Source organism: Coregonus lavaretus (assembly GCF_964263955.1).
Source record: "Coregonus lavaretus genome assembly, chromosome: 27".
Lineage (NCBI taxonomy): Eukaryota > Metazoa > Chordata > Actinopteri > Salmoniformes > Salmonidae > Coregonus > Coregonus lavaretus.
In genome coordinates, this window is record NC_140014.1 from 6,883,390 (window position 1) to 6,903,723 (window position 20,334).

Here is a 20,334-nt window from a genome sequence, read left to right on the forward strand (position 1 = left end):
AGGCCATCACTGTTTTCTCACGCAATTGCATAGCCTATAGAAATGTTTGCGAAACATGCGCTCATGGGCTCTCATGAAGTGTTTGATTAGATTTTCGATCACATTTGCATTGATGTCAGAGTGATTAGAGGGACAATAGAGTGCTGAGTACCAGGCAGTTAGCAAGTTTGGTAGGCTACTAATGACCATGAGCAGCATCAGTGCTAGGAGAAGCCTAATTACCGTGACTAAACCGTCACGTGGAATTTGACTGCCGTCATGACAGGTGACCGCCGGTGTGGCGGAAATACAGCCACCGTAACAGCCCTAACTGCAACTACAAAAAAACACTGCCATAGCCTGTAGTAAAAGCAAAAGCATTTATAGCATCAGATATTCTCTAAATTAGGGACCATCTCTGATAGATATAGGACTTTAGAGAATGTCACACATTTCTGCTTTTAATGACCTAGCAAATGTGATGACTTGGAGGTGAAATATATCACTTTTATTTTTCATGTTTTTGAATTTCATCACCTGACGAATAAAAACTTAAAATGGCCCTACTCCTGAAAAAGTTAATCGGGCCGGATAAGCTGAAGTGGACTCGGCCCCAGTACCATTAGCTGGAGTCCAGAGTAATATGATTCTGCTTGTTTCTGGAAGAGTTTGGCCCGCATGAAGCACCCCCCACCCCCGGGTCCCAGGTCCATGCCGAGTCCCCCGGGTCTCAAACGGAATAGGCCCGAGCCCAGTGTGTGGACTGGGTACAGAATGCCACGAGACCCTAACCCGCTTTGGTGCGTTCTACTAGCTGTTGTTTGCCAAGTGTGCTAAACTGAATCATGCAAACTCTGCTGAAAAAGAACATTACTTAAATGTTTATAATTGTAATGGTTCTAGTGTCTTATATGCAATGGGTGTGTGTCCCACAAACACTATGCACATGTTCATATAGATTGGTTTCTATTAATTGAGTAACATTTAGATAAATGGTCAGCAGTTTAATCAGATTTCTTAGAAAAACCAGATATCAACCAAAATAAGACGTATTTATCATGATGTCAAAAAGGTGCCATGAAGAAGACGTCTTAATCTGGTTGTGATCTGGTTATATGATGTCCCGACCAGATTTAAACCAGTAAAATACGTCTATCATGTCGTACGACCACTGGGGAGTTGCAGTGACATTTTGGGGGGATTTGGAGACATCTATCTACTATTTTGAATAATAGAAAGTATCCAAACAAAGGTGATTAATATACCTTCTTAAAAAAATAGTGTAAAGCACTGTGTGACAACTTTGATTGATTGATTTTGTCATTGGTGTTACCGCCTTGAAAATCACACCAATAACTCCACCGACATCGTTGACCTCATCCGACATCCTTGACCACAACTTCTCTGTCAGCCATAATGTAGAGAATGACCACCTCCCCATCCTCGCCTCCTTCTCCCTTCAGCTCCATCAGGCCTGCCTTAAAAAGACACACAACTACAAAAAAGCAGACTGTGAGAAGTTTAGAGAATGTGTAAGCAACAAAATACTCACCACCCTGGAAAAATCAGAGGACCCCAGGATATATACCAGCTGGCAGAGAAAATCCTCATACAGGCCCTAGAGGAAACCATACCTCTCACCACCCCCAAGCCAACATCACAATAGCCCTCAGCTCACATCAACCTCATCAAACAGAAAAGAAACTGATAAGAGACTTCATCAAGATAAAATAACCCCAACTCAAATAACAGGGGACTTTTTTTTGGCAGAAAATAAATAAACGAAACAGCAACCAAATCAGCAATCAGCAATTCAGACCCCTTGACTTTTTCCACATTTTGTTACGTTACAGCCTTATTCTAAAATGGATGAAATTGTTTTTTCCATTTATCATTCTACACACAATACCCCATCATGACAAAGCAAAAACAGTTTTTTAGACATTTTTGCAAATGTATATAAAACAAAAACTGAAATATCATATTTACATAAGTATACAGACCCTTTACTCAGTACTTTGTTGAAGCACCTTTATCAGCGATTACAGCCTCAAGTCTTCTTGGGTATGACGCTACAAGCTTGGCACACCTGTATTTGGGGAGTTTCTCCCATTCTTCTCTGCAGATCCTCTCAAGCTCTGTCAGGTTGGATTGGGTGCGTCGTTGCACAGCTATTTTCAGGTCTCTCCAGAGATGTTCGATCTTGTTCAAGTCCGGGCTCTGGCTGGGCCACTCAAGGACATTGAGAGTCTTGTCCCGAATCCACTCTTGGGTGTGTGCTTAGGGTTGTTGTCCTGTTGGAAGGTAAACCTTCGCCCCAGTCTGAGGTCCTGAGCGTTCTGGAGCAGGTTTCCATCAAGGATCTCTCTGTACTGTGCTCCGTTCATCTCTCCCTCGATCTTGACTAGTCTCCCAGTCCCTTACGCTGAAAAACATCCCCACAGCATGATGCTGCCACCATCATGCTTCACTGTAGGGATGGTGCCAGGTTTCCTCCAGACGCTTGGCATTCAGGCCAAAGAGTTCAATCTTGGTTTCATCAGACCAGAGAATCTTGTTTCTCATGGTCTGAGAGTCTTTAGGTGCCTTTTTTGCAAACTCCAAGCGGGCTGTCGTGCCTTGTACTGAGGAGTGGCTTCCGTCTGGCCACTACCATAAAGGCCTGATTGGTGGAGTGCTGCAGAGATGGTTGTCCTTCTGGAAGGTTCTCCCATCTCCACAGAGGAATTCTGGAGCTCTGTCAGAGTGACCATCGAGTTCTTGGTCACCTTCCTGACCAAGGCCCTTCTTCCCCGATTGCTCAGTTTGGCCGGGCAGCCAGCTCTAGGAAGAGTCTTGGTACTTCCGTACTTCTTCCATTTAAGAATGATGGAGGCCACTGTGTTCTTGGGGACCTTCAATGCTGCAGAAATGTGTTGGTACCCTTCCCCAGATCTATGCCTCGACACCATCCTGTCTCGGAGCTCTACAGACAATTCCTTCGACCTCATGGCTTGGTTTTTGCTGTGACATGCACTGTCAACTGTGGAACCTTACATAGACAGATGTGTGCCTTTCCAAATCATGTCCAATCAATTGAATTTACCACAGGTGGACTCCAATCAAGTTGTAGAAACATCTCAAGGATGATCAATAGAAAAAAAATTTAAAACCTGTTTTCGCTTTGTTATTATGGGGTATTGTGTGTAGATTGATGAGGGGGGGAAAACTATTTAATCAGGAGAGGGGCAGTACATTTTTTAAAATAATAATGAATAATGAAGTAAGCTTTATGCAACATCTTTTTGAGTGCAAACCCATTACACCTTTTTGTTTTGTTTGAATTCGCAGGTTTTACGCACCAGCCAAGCTTCTGGGAGAGAGCAATAGTTATCTTTTGATGAGGACGAGGTGGATAGCAGGCTCCTCAGAGGCCCCACTAATCTACTTGAGCCTGCTGGGTCAGTTCTTCACTGCTTTCCTCCCCACCTACCACTTTCCGCACCCTGGAAGTCTGCTGGGGAAACAATTATTTAAAAAAAAACTGGGAAAGATCCCCAAAATGTAACCATCTACCGACAATCAATTTTAAGCAACTTAGGGATACCTTTAGTAAAAAAATTTAACAAAAGACTAAGTGAACACGTAGAGGCCCTGGGGGTACTGGGAATCCACCAAGCTGGTTTTAGAAAAAGGAGATTAGAGAGTTTATTTGTCACATGTACAGGGTTGCAGATGTACACTGAACAAAAATATAAATGCAACATGTAAAGTCTTGGTCACATGTTTCATGAACTGAAAAAAAGAACATCTCAGGGGTGTGGGGGGTGTATTCAGCAGCCTGATGGTCTGGGGGTAGAAGCTATTGGCCAGTCTTACAGTTTTTGCCATGATGCTCCTATACTGCCTGCATCTGAGTGATGGAAATGAGGAGAGTAGGCCATGGCTCGGTTGGCTGGGGTCCCTGATGATCTTCTTGGCCTCCCTGTGACACCTGGTGTTGTAGGTGTTCAATGGTGCGTTCGGCAAAGCGCACCACCCTCTGTAGCGCCTTGCGGTCCGAGGTGGTGGAGTTGCCGTACCAGGCTGTGATGCAGCCCGACAGCATGCTCTCGATGGTACTCCTGTAGAAGACCGTGAGGGCTCTCTGGGGCAGGCTGAATTTCTTCAGTATCCTGAGGTTGAAGAGTCGCTGACGTGCCTTCCTCACCACGGTGTCTGTGTGATTTGACCATTTCAGCTTCTTGGAGATGTGCATGGCGAGGAACTTGAAGTCTCCACAGCGGCCCTGTTAATGAGGATGGGGGTGTGCCCAGCCTGGTTCCCGGGGGCAACCTGCCCACCCTCCAAGACACCTACAGCACCCGATGTCACAGGAAGGCCAAAAAGATCATCAAGGACATCAACCACCCGAGCCACTGCCTGTTCACCCCGCTATCATCCAGAAAGCGAGGTCAGTACAGGTGCATCAAAGCTGGGACCAAGAGAATGAAAAACAGCTTCTATCTCTAGGCCATCAGACTGGTAAATAGCCATCACTAGCACATTAGAGGCTGCTGCTGCCTATTGAAATCACTGGTCACTTTAAGAAATGGAACACTAGTCACTTTAATAATGTTTACATATCTTGCACTACTCATCTCATATGTATATACTGTATTCTATTCTATAATATTCTACTGTATCTTAGTCCATGCCGCTCTGTCATTGCTTGTCCATATATGTATATATTCTTAAATTCCATTCCTTACTAGTTTTGTGTGTATTGGGTATATGTTGTGAAATTGTTAGATATTACTTGTTAGATATTACTACACTGTCGGAGCTAGAAGCACAAGCATTTCACTACACCCCCAATAACATCTGCTAAACATGTGTATGTGACGAATAAAATGTGATTTTATTTGAGTACAGGAGGGGACTCAGGAAGAACCCTTGTGGGGCCCCTGTGTTGAGAATCAGTGTCGAGGACGTAACGTTGCCTACCTTCACCACCTGGGGGCAGCCTGTCAGGAAGTGCAGGACCCAATTGCATAGGGAGGAGTTCAGTCCGAGGGCCATGAGATTTGTGGTGAGCTTAGAGGGCACTATGGTATTGAAGGCCGAGCTGTAGTTGATGAACAGCATCCTCACATATGCATTCCTTTTGGAGAGGGTTGAGTGTGTCGGGAACTAAATGTGGCACCAGGGCCTACTCAACAAACTCAGAGACAGCAACCTAAAACTCCCCCCACAAATGGTCAATATCATACAAAGCATCCTCACCAACAGAAGGAATCAGAGTGAAGGTTGTCACAACATTCTCCACCCACTTTGTACCGGAGGCCTCAAGGGGCTGTCCTGAGCTCACTTCTGTTTTTAACCTCTATTAGTCTAAGCCATTTAGGTATAAAAAAATATACAGTATATATTTATCACTACTATAGCCCATAGAAAGACATTGCATAACACATTCTTAAATGGCAAAAAAGACAGTCAAAAAATCCATCTTAAGGAATAAGGGTTTAATTTGTTTATTTTTTACCCTCGCCATAGGGCGACGCACTAGTGACAGGCAGGTTGCCCGTTAGTTATAGCGACACCTTGTGGCGGGCATGGCGCCCGCAAGCAGACGTCAGTTGTCAGTTGAACGGTGTTTCCGTCAACTCATTGGTGCGGCTGGCTGCCGGTTAAGCGAGCGGGTGTTAAGAAGCAGCGCGGCTTGGCAGGTCATGTTTCAGAGGACGCATGACTCGAACCCAAGATAAAGCATGGGGATCCGCTATAACCCAAGATACAGCAAGAGTCATCCTGTACTGGTCTAAGTGAAGATGAGGAGAGTGTGTTGAACCTCCTGTCTACAGATGGGACACTTACTCAGCAAGGCGCACTTCTCACACACCACCAGGTGTCCACAGGGGATAAAGACCATTTTGGCCGGCTCATCCATACACACCTTACATGTACGTTCCTCCTGCAGATGACGCAACTGCTCCTGCAGATGGCGCAACTGCTCTTGCTGTTTAGGCGACTGCTTCATTTGGTCCTTGCAAGAAGCTGTAGAAAGAGAAATATGAAACATTCTAATGGCATGACATTTTTATATTGTCTTGAAGACGGATAGCCCACACTGGGTCATTCTATATCAGGGGTGTCAAACATACGGCCCGCAAGTGGTTTGAGTAATTTAAAAAAACTACGAACGAAAACTAACTCAATATACTTTAAAATGACTCAAACCAAATAGAAACTGTGTAGAAATGATAATGGACCTACTGTACATTCATACAGTTTCTTGACTGTGTCCAGCTTGCTAACACTCACCGAAATGAAAGCTAGACAGTCAGGGAGCATGGAAAATCCCCCAAACTATGGATGGAGGACTTTTTTTTGCACATTTGGACGGAGAGGAAATATAACACATTTTCAGTGCGACCCTCTGGACCTCATTGAAGACCGAATTTCAGCCCCCAGGGCGAAATGAGTTTGACACCCCTGTCAGGAGATAGAGGTCCTGAAAGTACAAACAATGTTATCATTTCTTGAAAAGAAAATGTCAAAATAAATCTGTAATTTTTTACCTTCGATGTAAATTATCTAAAAACTCAGATTTTGTTCTTCATATTAGTCAAACTATTTGAATTTGGCGGAGCGATTTCTGCATAGTGCATCTTTAACTTCCAACACAGGAGGTTGGTGGCACCTTAATTGGGGAGGACGGGCTCGTGGTAATGGCTGGAGCGGAAAGTGTGGAACGGTATCAAATACATCAAACACATGGTTTCCATGTGTTTGATGCCATTCCATTCCCTCAGTTCAAGCCATTATTATGAGCCGTCCTCCACTCAGCAGCCTCCACTGATTCCAATTACTACCACAAAGGTGACTGCCAGTCCACCCACCGCCGAATATCAACTTGAATGGGAATGTCTGTTCTATTATCTGTATTTCTATGATTTCAATAGGTTTTCTATGGAGTGACAATGTAATTTAAAACAATGAATATTCCCAATCAAGTCAATATTCTTTGATGGATGGATCTGCAACTGTCATTGTGGTACCATTTAAAAGTTAAAATGTCTATGATATTCAAATCTTTGCACATTTATCAGCCAAACATGTATTCCACCCTTCAACTGACGGCGGTATACATTTCCGTGTGCGAGCATGCGCGTGGTTTCTAATTTCTCGTATCACCCCAATGGGAATGAGAAATTACGCGTATGCTCGCACATGGAAAAGTATCACTCGAGTCCAACACAATGGAATATAACATTGTGGATGAAGTTCAGAATTACACAATTTAATGTGTACAACATATAAAGACCTGCATCACTATACTGAGGGCTTTGCCGTTTCTAAAAGGACATATTTGGGTGTTTTTGGAGCCTTTGTTCTTGTTTATCCATGGCCCCCATACTGCAGAACGAGCAATGAGGAAGTCTATTGCTGGTGGGGTAAGTTTCTCAAAACCAAGTGAAATCGCAAAAAAAGTGTCTGGGCACTTCTATAACACCATTTCCATAAGAAATAGAGGTTTAGTTCAAATGAAGTGAACCTGGCCTTTAAGATTCACATTCTTACCATTTCTATCATGGGCAAACATGTACTGTATGTAAGGTTTTTGTCAAATCAAAATGGGTGTGGTCAAAAATGTGGTTTCATGTGACACAACTTTTCTACCTGTCCACATCTCCTTCTCCTCCATCCTCAGATCTGAGACCAGCTCCTGAACCGTCTTGTAGTTCTCCCCGCAGGTTCTCATTTTACTCTGGACTATCTGCTCGACCAGGCAGTGCTCAAAGCCCAAATGCAGAGCAGACTTGACCACGAGAGTGTCCATCATCCCTGCTTCCTCCTGTTGATTTGTCTCCATGGGAATCTCCTCATCTTCGAAGTCTGAAATTGGCCTAATAGAAGTAAATTCACTGCAGAGAGAGAATGAGAAAATCAGGGCCGTGGCTTATAATATAATATTATTTTCCTCTAGAGAACACAATGTGTAATTAATTCACTCAGTGCAGACCGGTTTTCTAGTCCATCACACCCCACTGGGCACAGACGTCAGTTCAACATCTACTTTTGATTTACAGTACATTTGGTTGAGTTGTCAACTAACAAAAACTGGTTGAATCAATTTGGTTTCCACGTAATTTAAACAAAAAATAAATAAACGTGATTACGTTGAATCAACATAGAAAACTGATTAGATTTGCAAAAAGTGAGATCATTTTGTATTTTTTTCACCGAACTTTGAACCTAAATCCAATGACAGGGTGAATTATTTGTGAAATCAACCAAAAATGTCACCCTGTCATTGGACATCACTCCATGAAGCATCTTTGCACATGCCACGTGTCACGGTTTCGGCCGAGGCTGCTCCTCTGGTCACGCATTGGGGGGTCCCCCCAGGTGAGTAGGCGCCCTACTTACCCAGAGCTTTCTGTCGTGCACCTAACCTTGCCTGTTTGTTTTCCACAGGTTGCACCTCGTTCCCAGCATAAGGCGCTGGTAGATTCCTTCCAGTTGATAAGCCTTTCCCTGTTCATGCCCTAGATAGCCGTCCGTTAGAGTCTGGGTTGATTAGGGAGGTCACAGCGCCCCTTCAAATGATGGCGCAGGAGGGTCATGAGGAGACGATTCAGCTCTATCTGATTGACTCTCCTGCATATCCGGTAGTGCTGGGCCTTCCCTGGTTGATGACCCATGACCCTACTATTATGTGGCGAGAGAAAGCTCTTAAAGGGTGGTCTGCCCAGTGTGAGGGGCGGTGTCTGGGTGTTTCCATAGGGGCGACCTCGGTGGAAAGTCCGAATCTAATGACAGCACTGCATATTCCCCCCGAGTATGAGGATTTGAAACTGGTGTTTCGTAAGACTAGGGCGGCGCAGCTGCCGCTTCATAGACGGGGGGATTGTGCGATAGATCTCCAGTCAGGAGCAGCTCTCCCGCGGAGCCATGTGTATCCCTTGTCTCAAGAGGAGAGGAAGGCAATGGAGACGTACATCGCTGAGTCTCTGAGACAGGGATACATACGGGCCTCCACTTCACCCGCTTCCTCGAGTTTCTTTTTTGTGAAGAAAAAGGATGGAGGTCTGCGCCCGTGTATTGATTACCGCGGTCTCAATCAGAATACGGTGAAGTACAGCTATCCACTTCCTCTGATTGCGACTATGACGGAGTCACTGCACGGTGCGCAGTTCTTTACAAAATTGGATCTCAGGAGCGCATATAACTTGGTGCGCATTAGAGAGGGAGATGAATGGAAGACAGCGTTTAGCACGACTTCCGGACACTACGAGTATCTAGTCATGCCATATGGGTTAATGAATGCTCCCTCAGTCTTCCAATCCTTCGTCGATGAGATTTTCCGGGACATGCAGGGACAGGGAGTAGTCGTGTACATCGACGACATTCTGGTGTACAGTCCTACCCGAGCAGAGCATGTAGCCCTGGTGCGCCGAGTATTGAGGAGGCTGTTGGAGCATGACCTATATGTCAAGGCAGAGAAATGTCTGTTTTTTCAGAAGTCGGTCTCCTTTCTGGGTTACCAGTTGTCTGCGTCAGGGGTGAAGATGGAGGTAGACCGGGTGTCAGCTGTGCGTAATTGGCAGACCCCAACCACTGTGAAGGAGGTGCAACAGTTCTTGGGTTTTGCGAATTATTACCGGAGGTTTATCTGGGGTTTTGGACAGGTGGCAGCTCCCATAACGTCTCTGTTAAAGGGGGGTCCGGTGCGCTTGCGGTGGTCAGCTGAGGCGGACAGGGCTTTTGGGAGACTGAAGGACCTGTTTACCTCGGTGCCGGTGTTGGCGCATCCGGATCCCTCTTTACCGTTCCAGGTAGAGGTGGACGCGTCAGAGGCCGGTATAGGGGCCGTTCTTTCCCAACGTTCTGGCACTCCACCTAAACTCCGTCCCTGTGCGTTTTATTCTAAAAAGCTCAGTCCGGCGGAGCGGAATTATGACGTAGGAGACAGGGAGCTGTTAGCCGTGGTACAGGCCCTAAAGGTGTGGCGGCATTGGCTCGAGGGGGCTCAACACCCTTTCCTCATTCTAACTGACCATCGTAACCTGGGGTACATCCGGGCAGCTAGGAGACTGAATCCTCGCCAGGCCCGCTGGACTATGTTTCTAGCCCGGTTTGTGTTTAAAATCACATACATCCCTGGGTCCCAGAACGGGAAGGCAGATGCTCTGTCTCGGCGGTATGACGCGGAGGAGAGGTCCGTTGAGCCCACGCCCATACTACCAGTCTTGTCTGGTTGCACCGGTGGTGTGGGAGGTTGATGGCGAGATCGAGCGGGCGTTACGCACCGACCCAAGTCCTCCACAGTGTCCAGTGGGTCGGACGTACGTTCCGCTCGAGGTACGCGATCGCCTCATTTGTTGGGCTCATACGTCCCCCTCCTCTGGCCATCCGGGTATCGGCCGGACAGTGCACTGCCTTAGCACGAAGTACTGGTGGCCAACGTTAGCTAGGGATGTGAGGATTTATGTCTCCTCCTGTTCGGTGTGTGCCCAGTGTAAGACGCCCAGACATTTGCCCAGGGGTAAGCTACAACCCCTGCCTATTCCACAACGACCCTGGTCCCACCTCTCGGTGGATTTTGTTACCGACCTTCCCCCCTCACAGGGGAATACTACCATCCTGGTCGTTGTGGATCGGTTCTCGAAGGCCTGTCGTCTCCTTCCCATGCCGGGTCTACCCACTGCCCTACAGACCGCTGAGGCTCTGTTTACCCATGTCTTCCGGCATTACGGGGTACCCGAGGATATAGTGTCTGACCGAGGCCCCCAGTTCACCTCCAGAGTGTGGAGAGCGTTTATGGAACGGTTGGGGGTTTCGGTAAGCCTTACCTCGGGTTACCACCCGGAGAGTAATGGGCAGGTTGAACGTGTTAACCAGGAGGTGGGTAGGTTTCTGAGGTCTTATTGCCAGGGCCGGCCGGAGGAGTGGGCGAGATACGTTCCGTGGGCCGAAATGGCACAGAACTCTCTCCGCCACTCCTCCACCCAACTAACCCCTTTCCAGTGTGTGTTAGGGTACCAGCCGGTTCTGGCACCTTGGCACGAGAGCCAGATCGAGGCCCCTGCGGTGGATGAATGGGTACGGCGCTCGGAGGAAACATGGAACGCTGCCCACGTACATCTGCAGCGGGCCATCCGTCGGCAGAAAACGAGCGCCGATCTCCACCGCAGTGAGGGGCCTGTGTACGCACCTGGAGATCAAGTCTGGCTCTCGACCAGAAACCTGCCCCTCCGCCTGCCCTGCCGGAAGCTGGGTCGGCGGTTTGTGGGGCCATTCAAAGTCCTGAGGAGGTTGAACGAGGTGTGTTACAGGTTAGAACTGCCTATTGACTATAGGAATATTAACCCCTCGTTCCATGTGTCTCTCCTCAGGCCGGTGGTAGCTGGTCCACTCCAGGAGTATGAGATAGAGGAGACTCCTCCGCCCCCGTTGGACATCGAGGGGGCTCCGGCGTACACCGTGAGGTCCATCCTTGATTCGAGACGCCGGATGGGGGGTCTTCAATATCTCGTGGAGTGGGAGGGGTACGGCCCGGAGGAGCGGTGCTGGGTGCCAAGGAGGGACATATTGGACCAGTCCCTGCTGACCGAGTTCCATCGGGGTCATCCTGCGCGCCCTGCTCCGCGTCGTCCGGGTCGTCCCCGAGCCCCGGGTCGGCGCACGGCTGGAGCCGCGCGTCAAGGGGGGGTACTGTCACGGTTTCGGCCGAGGCTGCTCCTCTTCCTTGTTCGGGCAGGCTTCGGCGGTCGTCGTCTCCGGAGTACTAGCTGCCACCGTTCTATGTTTCATGTTCGTTTGGTTTTGTCTCTTTGTAACACCTGTCCCTTGTTTGTGTTTGATTATGTTCCCTATTTAGTTTCGTTTGTTTGGGTCAGGTGTTATGCGTGATTGTATTTTGTCAGCTTGCCACAGAGGAGTTTGTTCTCTCTCGTTTGTTGTCATTTTCGAGAGTTCGCACTGCGTGCGCTTTTTGTCACGGTTCAGACAGACGACCAGAGGACCACAATTGCGTCACACCAGAAAGTTTATTAAAACTTAAGGGAAAAGGGAAGTAGGGAGTGAATGAAGGCTCCAGGGGTAACAGGGATCCCGTCCAATGTGCTGGGTCTGTGCCCCCCCCAGTGGCAGCGATGCATCCTATGAAGCCGGTGGTGGGTGGTCCAGAAGTCCTGGGGGGGGGGGAGACACAGACACAACAGGGCGGAATGAAACAAGGCAGCAGTACAGTTCAAGGGAAATCCAAAATACGTAGTAGCAAGGCAGAAGGCTGGTCAGAGTTACCGGGATTGAAGAGTAGTCAGGAGTCGTTATGGCAGAAGCAGGTCTGGATCTCCTGGGGCAGAAGAGTATCCAAAAATCAGGCAGGTCCGGGGTACTAAAACCAGGGTGAGCCAGAAGCGCGAGCAAACAGGTTCCGGGTGTGAGCTTTGCAGACGATCTGACACCGGAGAGCTGAAAGACAGGGCCTTAAATACTGGGGAGAGGTAGTGGGTAATGCAGCGCAGCTGGAAGAGTAATTAGAGCAGAGCAGAGCAGGGACAGGTGGAGCTAGTTAGGCTGAGTAGAGAGAGTGGTGAGCAGAGTGGAAGAAAATTAAGGTGGTAACCCGGTGGAGTGAGAGGCTCATGACAGAACCCCCCCCCCCAAGGGACGGCCCCAGAAGTCCCAAGAGCAACACCACGCCGGGCGGGAGGAGGGGAGCCGGAGGAGGGCTAGAACTCCTCCGAACGGTCCGAGTGAACGTCCTCATCCTCGGAGGAAGCCGGAGGGCCGTGGTCGGGAGATGGGACAGGTCCCGAGACAGGATCAGGCACAGGACAGGAAGCCGAGCGGGCAGGACGGTTAGGGACCCCTCTGGGGCGGCCCCTACGGATTGCAGGTTGATCAGGATGCCGTTGGTGGAAAGCGGTGATGAGAGTCCTATCCACAATCCGACTAGCTGGCACCCAGGTCCTTTCCTCAGGTCCATAGCCCTCCCAGTCAATGAGGTACTGGAGACCCCTACCCCTCCGTCTGGACCGAAGCAGGCGGCGGACGGTGTAAACCAGACCACCATCGACGAGCCGTGGAGGAGGAGGACAAGGCGCAGCAGGGACCAGCGGACTCTCATGGATGGGCTTAATCTTAGACACATGGAAAGTGGGGTGCACCCTCAGGGAATTAGGCAGTTGGAGCCGGACAGCAGTTGGGCTAATCACTCTTATGATAGGGAATGGGCCAATGAACCGAGGTGCCAGCTTCTGCGACTCCACCCTGAGTGGCAGGTTCTTCGATGACAACCACACCCTTTGACCAACATGGTAGGTGGGAGCAGGAATTCTCCGACGGTTGGCCCCGGTAGTGTAGCTGGCAACGGATCTGAGGAGTGTGGCTCGGGCTTGTGACCAGGTGCGGCGACATCGACGGGCAAAAGCAAGTGCAGATGGGCAAGTAACCTCCTCTTCCTGGCTGGCAAATAGAGGAGGCTGGTATCCATAAACACATTGGAAAGGGGACATACCGATGGCAGAGCAGGTCAGAGAATTGTGTGCGTACTCCACCCATGTCAATTGCTGCGACCAGGAGTGGGGGTTGCGTGAAGTCATGCATCGCAGTGCCTTCTCGAGCTCCTGATTAGCCCGCTCTGACTGCCCATTGGATTGGGGATGGAATCCGGAAGTCAGACTGACTGTGGCTCCCAGCAGGTGACAGAACTCCTTCCAAAAAGCGGAGGAGAATTGTGGACCACGGTCAGAAACTACATCCTTTGGCAGTCCGTGGATCCGGAAGACGTGTTCCAGGACCACCTGGGCGGTCTCCTTGGCGGTTGGGAGCTTGGGGAGGGGAATGAAGTGTGCCATCTTGCTGAAACGGTCAACTATGGTGAGAATGACGGTCATGCCACTTGAAGGGGGCAGCCCCGTGACAAAGTCAAGGGCGATGTGAGACCAGGGACGTCTGGGCACAGGCAGGGGCTGCAGCAATCCGGCTGGGGGCTGGCAGGACGACTTGTGTTGGTTGCAGATGGGGCAGGCTTGGACGAATTCCCGTACATCCTTTCTCAGAGAGGGCCACCAGAACCTCTGGGCGAGCAGGTTGTAAGTGCGGGTGGAGCCAGGGTGACAAGCTAGGCGGGAGTCATGTCCCCACTGAACGACCTGGGACCTCAGGTCTTCGGGGACAAAAAGGCGGTCAGCTGGGCAAGTGCTGGGACCTGGCTGGTTACGGAGAGCCTCCAGCACCTGTTCCTCAACAGCCCAGGTCAGAGCTGCAACGATGCAGGGACTTCGCAGAATCGACACAGGGTCCTTGGAGGGGGTGTCATCCTTCTGGAATTGACGGGAGAGGGCGTCTGGCTTGGTGTTGCGTGATCCAGGCCGGTATGACAGAGTGAAATTAAACCTGGTGAAGAACAGGGCCCAGCGGGACTGCCTGGAGTTCAACCGTTTGGCCGTGCGGATGTACTCCAAGTTCTTATGATCGGTCCAAACGAGAAATGGAATGGTGGACCCCTCCAGCCAGTGACGCCACTCCTCCAAGGCAAGCTTCACAGCCAGCAGCTCACGGTTCCCTATGTCGTAATTGCACTCAGAGGGGGACAACCGACGTGAGAAAAAGGCACAGGGATGGAGCTTCCTATCCTCCGCAGCCCACTGAGAAATCACAGCACCAACTCCCACATCCGAGGCGTCCACCTCCACAATGAATTGCCGGTCCACATCAGGCATCTGGAGGATGGGAGCGGAGGTGAACCTCACCTTGAGGGTACTGAAGGCTTTGTCGGCTGCTGGGGTCCAGGTGAAGGGTTGCTTGGTGCTGGTTAGAGCAGTGAGAGGGGCAGCAACGGTACTGTAGTTCCGGATAAACTTTCTATAGAAGTTAGCAAACCCCAGAAACTGTTGCAGCTTCTTTCTGTTCTCCGGAACTGGCCATGAAGTGACTGCTGATACTTTGGCAGGATCCATTTGGATACTTCCCTCTGCCACTATGTACCCCAGGAAGGCCACTGTCTTGACGTGAAACTCACATTTCTCTGCCTTGGCGTAGAGGGAATTCTCCAGAAGACGATGAAGGACTTGCTGGACATGGCGGGTGTGTTCAGACAGGTTTCTGGAGTAGATTAAGATGTCATCCAGGTAAACGAAGACAAACTTGTTTAACATGTCCCGCAGTACATCATTCACTAGAGCCTGGAACACAGCAGGAGCATTGGTGAGGCCAAAAGGCATAACCAGATACTCGTAGTGGCCTGTTGGTGTATTGAATGCGGTTTTCCATTCATCTCCCTCCCGGATCCGCACTAGGTGGTAAGCGTTTCTGAGATCCAACTTGGTAAAAACAGTGGCTCCCTGGAGCAACTCAAAAGCAGAGGTGAGCAGAGGCAGAGGGTAACGGTTTTTCACTGTGATGTCGTTGAGTCCCCTGTAGTCGATGCAGGGGCGAAGAGATCCGTCCTTCTTCCCCACAAAGAAGAAGCCAGCACCAGCAGGAGATGAAGATGAACGGATTAATCCTGCGGACAGAGAGCCATTGATGTAGTCCTCCATGGACTTTCTTTCAGGAGCAGACAACGAATAAAGACGACCCTTTGGAGGGGCTGTTCCAGGGAGGAGGTCGATGGCACAGTCGTACGGTCGGTGAGGGGGCAGAGATGTGGCTCTTGCTTTGTTAAACACCTCTCTGAGACCATGGTAGCATTCTGGGACATTGGAGAGGTCAGGAGCGGAGTTAGTAGGTACTGGCCGAGGGGGTAGTGCGGCAGCAAGCAGGCAGGTTCGGTGGCAGTCCTCTCCCCACTCCCTGATCACCCCGGTCACCCAGTCGAGCTGAGGGTTGTGCCGGCGGAGCCATGGGTAACCCAGGATGAGGGGTTGGCCTGGAGAGGGGAGCAGGTGAAACTGGATAGTTTCTTGATGGTTTCCGGACAGACCCATCGAGACCGGGGCCGTGACATGAGTGACCGATCCGAGTAAGTGTCCGTCCAGTGCCCGGGCAGGAATAGGAGGTGTCAAACGGAGGTTCTCCAGTCCCAGTTGGCGTGCCAGCTTGATGTCCATTATGTTGGCTTCGGCGCCAGAATCCACCAGAGCAGCCAGGGTGTGAGTTGAGTCAGAGAGGCGGAGGTGAACTTGCAGCAGGGGTTTGCGGTCGGAGGACTGGATGGTCATTGAACTCAACCGGACTCCCCCTATGCCCGGTGAGCTTCGGCCCTTTAAAGGGCAGGTTACCACACGATGTCCATCACCTCCACAATAGAGGCAGAGGTTTGAGGTGAAGCGGCGCTGGCGCTCTGCAGGAGTGAGAGAGGCTCGCCCAATCTCCATAGGCTCAGACTGATCAAGCTGACCTGGGTGAGTGGCAGTAGATGACAGGAGCCCAGTCGGATCTCTCCGAATGCCGGTAGTAGGTGGACCTTGGCGCCCCCTCTCACGACGACGGGTCTGTATCCTTCTGTCGATCCTGACAGTCAGTGCGATGGCTTCATCAAGAGTGGAAGGCAGTTCATGGGAGACCAACTCGTCCTTGATATAGTCAGCCAAACTATGGAAGAACGCGTCCACCAATGATGGTGTGTTCCAAGAACTTCGTCTAGCCAGGGTTCGGAAGTCGATGGAATGGTCTGCGACTGTACGTCTGCCTTGTCGAATACTGAACAGTTCACGAGACGCCTCTGCGGTTGGTGAATCCAGGTCAAACACCTTCAGCATCTCCTCAGCAAACAGGTCGAAGGTTGCACATGCGGGGGTTTGACGTTCGAACTCTGCTGTTCCCCAGAGTCGAGCTCGGCCCGTCAGGTGAGTGATGGCATACCCAACTTTAGCCCCCTCCGTGGCGAAGGTCCTTGGCTGCAAGGAGAACTGAAGTCGGCAGCTAGTCAGGAATGGCCGGACCTGGGTTGAATCGCCGTTGAACCGCTCGGGGTTTCCAATCTTGGGTTCCGGAGCAGCGGCTGCAATGACCGGGGCAGGTAACTCGGGGGCAGGGCTGGTGGGCAGACTGGCTGGGGTAAGGTTGGTGAGGAGTTGAATGATCATGGCGAGTTGTTGTTGCTGCTGCTGGAACTGCTGCTCATGCTCATCGGTTTCCATGTCGGGGAAAGTGTGCGCTGAGTCCATAATGGTCAGATCGTACTGTCACGGTTCAGACAGACGACCAGAGGACCACAATTGCGTCACACCAGAAAGTTTATTAAAACTTAAGGGAAAAGGGAAGTAGGGAGTGAATGAAGGCTCCAGGGGTAACAGGGATCCCGTCCAATGTGCTGGGTCTGTGCCCCCCCCAGTGGCAGCGATGCGTCCTATGAAGCCGGTGGTGGGTGGTCCAGAAGTCCTGGGGGGGGGGGAGACACAGACACAACAGGACGGAATGAAACAAGGCAGCAGTACAGTTCAAGGGAAATCCAAAATACGTAGTAGCAAGGCAGAAGGCTGGTCAGAGTTACCGGGATTGAAGAGTAGTCAGGAGTCGTTATGGCAGAAGCAGGTCTGGATCTCCTGGGGCAGAAGAGTATCCAAAAATCAGGCAGGTCCGGGGTACTAAAACCAGGGTGAGCCAGAAGCGCGAACAAACAGGTTCCGGGTGTGAGCTTTGCAGACGATCTGACACCGGAGAGCTGAAAGACAGGGCCTTAAATACTGGGGAGAGGTAGTGGGTAATGCAGCGCAGCTGGAAGAGTAATTAGAGCAGAGCAGAGCAGGGACAGGTGGAGCTAGTTAGGCTGAGTAGAGAGAGTGGTGAGCAGAGTGGAAGAAAATTAAGGTGGTAACCCGGTGGAGTGAGAGGCTCATGACACTTTTTCTTGTTTTCCGCACTGTGTTTGTGCGTAATTGTTCGCGCCGCCCGGTTGGGTTGACGACTCTTTACCTGATTTGGATTTACTAAAGTCTGTTGAAGTCATCCTGGTTCCTGCGCTTGATTCCCTACACTCATCCACACACAGCACTCTGACACCACGTAAAATATTGTTTGGGAGAACATTTCTGCAAGGCTCATATGACATGTATACATTTTACAGTGCATTCGGAAAGTATTCAGACCCCTTAACTTTTTTCACATTTTGTTACGTAACACCCTTATTCTAAAATAGATTAAATAACAAAAAATCCTCATCAATCTACACACAATACCCCATAATGACGAAGTGAAAACAGGTTTTTACACATATTTACAAATTAAAAACAAAAACAGAAATACCTTATTTACATAAGTAATCAGACCCTTTGCTATGAGACTCGAAATTGAGCTCAGATGCATCCTGTTTCCTATGATCATCCTTGAGATGTTTCTACAACTTGATTGGAGTCCACCTGTGTTAAATGAAATTGATTGGACATGATTTGGAAAGGCACACACCTGGTCCCACAGTTGACAGTACATGTCAGAGCAAACACCAAGCCATGAGGTCGAAGGAATTATCCGTAGAGATCTGAGAACGGATTGTGTAGAGGCAAAGATCTGGGGAACACTTCTGCAGCATTGAAGGTCCCCAAGAACACAGTGGCCTCCATCATTCTTAAATGGAAGAAGTTTGGAACCACCAAGACTCTTCCTAGAGCTGGCCGCCCGGCCAAACTGAGCAATCAGGGGAGAAGGGCCTTGGTCAGGGAGGTGACCAAGAAAACAATGGTCAATCTGACAGAGCTCTAGAGTTCCTCTGTGGAGATGGGAAAAACTTCCAGAGGACAACCATCTCTGTAGCACTCCACCAATCAGGCCTTTATGGTAGAGTGGCCAGATGGAAGCCACTGCTCAGTAATAGGAACATGAAATCCCGCTTGGAGATTTCCAAAAGGCACCTAAAGCCTCTCAGACCATGAGAAACAAGATTCTCTGGTCTGATGAAACCAAGATTGAACTCTTTGGCCTGAATGGCAAGCGACACGTCTGGAGGAAACCTGGCACCATGGTGGTGGCAGCATCATGCTGTGGGGATGTTTTTCAGCGGCAAGGACTGGGAGACTAGTCATAATCGAGGGAAAGATTAATGGAGCAAAGTACAGAGAGATCCTTGATGAAAACCTGCCCCAGAGTGCTCAGGACCGCAGACTGGGGGCGAAGGTTCACCTTCCAACAGGACAACGACCCTAAGCACACAGCCAAGACAACGCAGGAGTGGACTCGGGACAAGTCTCTGAATGTCCTTGAGTGGCCCAGTCAGAGCCCAGACTTGAACCCGATCGAACATCTCTGGAGAGACCTGAAAATAGCTGTGCAGCGACACTCCCCATCGAACCTGAAAGAGCTTGAGAGGATCTGCACAGAATAATAGGAGAAACTCCCCAAATACAGGTGTGCCAAGCTTGTAGCGTCATACCCAAGAAGACTCGAGGCTGTTATCGTTGACAAAGGTGCTTCAACAAAGTACTGAGTAAAGTGTCTGAATACTTATGTAAATGTGATATTTCAGTATCTTATTTTTAATATATTTGCAAAAATGTATAAAAACCTGTTTTTGCTTTGTCATTGTTGGGTATTGTGTGTAGATTGATGAGGGGAAAAAACGATTTAATCAATTTTAGAATAAGGCTGTAATGTAACAAAGTGTGGAAAAAGTCAAGGGGTCTGAATACTTTCCGAAGGCACTGTATTCTTCGAGAATCACCTTAAGATAAATATATTTCCCCTATAAGTGTTTTTAAATGTGTATTATTAGGACCCTGTGTGTTTATTCTATATGTACAGGTCGTTATTGTAAAATATAATTTGTTCTCAATGATTTACCTGGTTAAATAAAGGTATAAAAAATAATAATAACATTTGATATCTTTAATAATTGAATCAGAAGAAATAGGCCTATAGATTTTTAACTGTGTAATCATTGTGTATTGTGTGTGTTAAGCAGGCATTGGTTAATTTGCTCATTGGTTGGCTGAGCTATGGAATTACTTTTGTGCCTTTAATATTTAGCAAGCCTTTTGAATTCGAGATCAAAATTATTATTATTGCAAACAAAAATAATGCTAAAGAAAGCAAAACATTAACCCAAAAGTATTGAGAAAAATAAAATAAAATATTGCAAGGAAATCATTTTGAAAGGCAAAAACAAATTAATTGTAAATTAATCAAATAAAATAAAAATCTGTGAAACACTTCTCTCTTTGCCTGCAATACCCTGCCCTTTTTTAGCGTTTGCAAAGTTTTGGAACATTCATTCCGTGTAGGCGGGGTTTAGAGGGAGGTGTAGATGATGAGTCTCTATTGGTCAACCAGTTTTGGAGTGACAGTTCATCCTGATTTTCTATACCCCAGCTAGCAGTTTAAAGGTGCTACACATAGAATTTCTCAGAATTTCTCCTCTATGTGGGAGCTAGGTGAATTGCAACAGCACTAGGCTGCATTCAAAACAAATCTCCCCCTCCTCCACATCCCATTTCCCCGTAACATGGC

General features: G+C 49.0%; 2 protein-coding genes across 2 annotated transcripts in view; one reads left to right on the forward strand and one right to left on the reverse strand.

Annotated features, from left to right (window-relative positions):
- Positions 1-20,334, forward strand: part of LOC311103132 (transcriptional repressor protein YY1-like) — a 964,063-nt gene that overhangs the window by 522,034 nt on the left and 421,695 nt on the right. The gene's annotated exons all lie outside the window — the stretch shown is intronic.
- Positions 4,839-20,334, reverse strand: part of LOC311103134 (baculoviral IAP repeat-containing protein 7-A-like) — a 55,820-nt gene continuing 40,324 nt past the window's right edge. Inside the window, exons 4-5 of the mRNA XM_084144680.1 lie at positions 7,621-7,865; positions 4,839-5,994 (exon numbers count right to left, since the gene is read on the reverse strand). Coding sequence (XP_084000806.1) covers positions 5,759-5,994; positions 7,621-7,865 — 481 coding nt within the window. The 3' untranslated portion in view covers positions 4,839-5,758. The remainder of the gene's footprint in view (positions 5,995-7,620; positions 7,866-20,334) is intronic.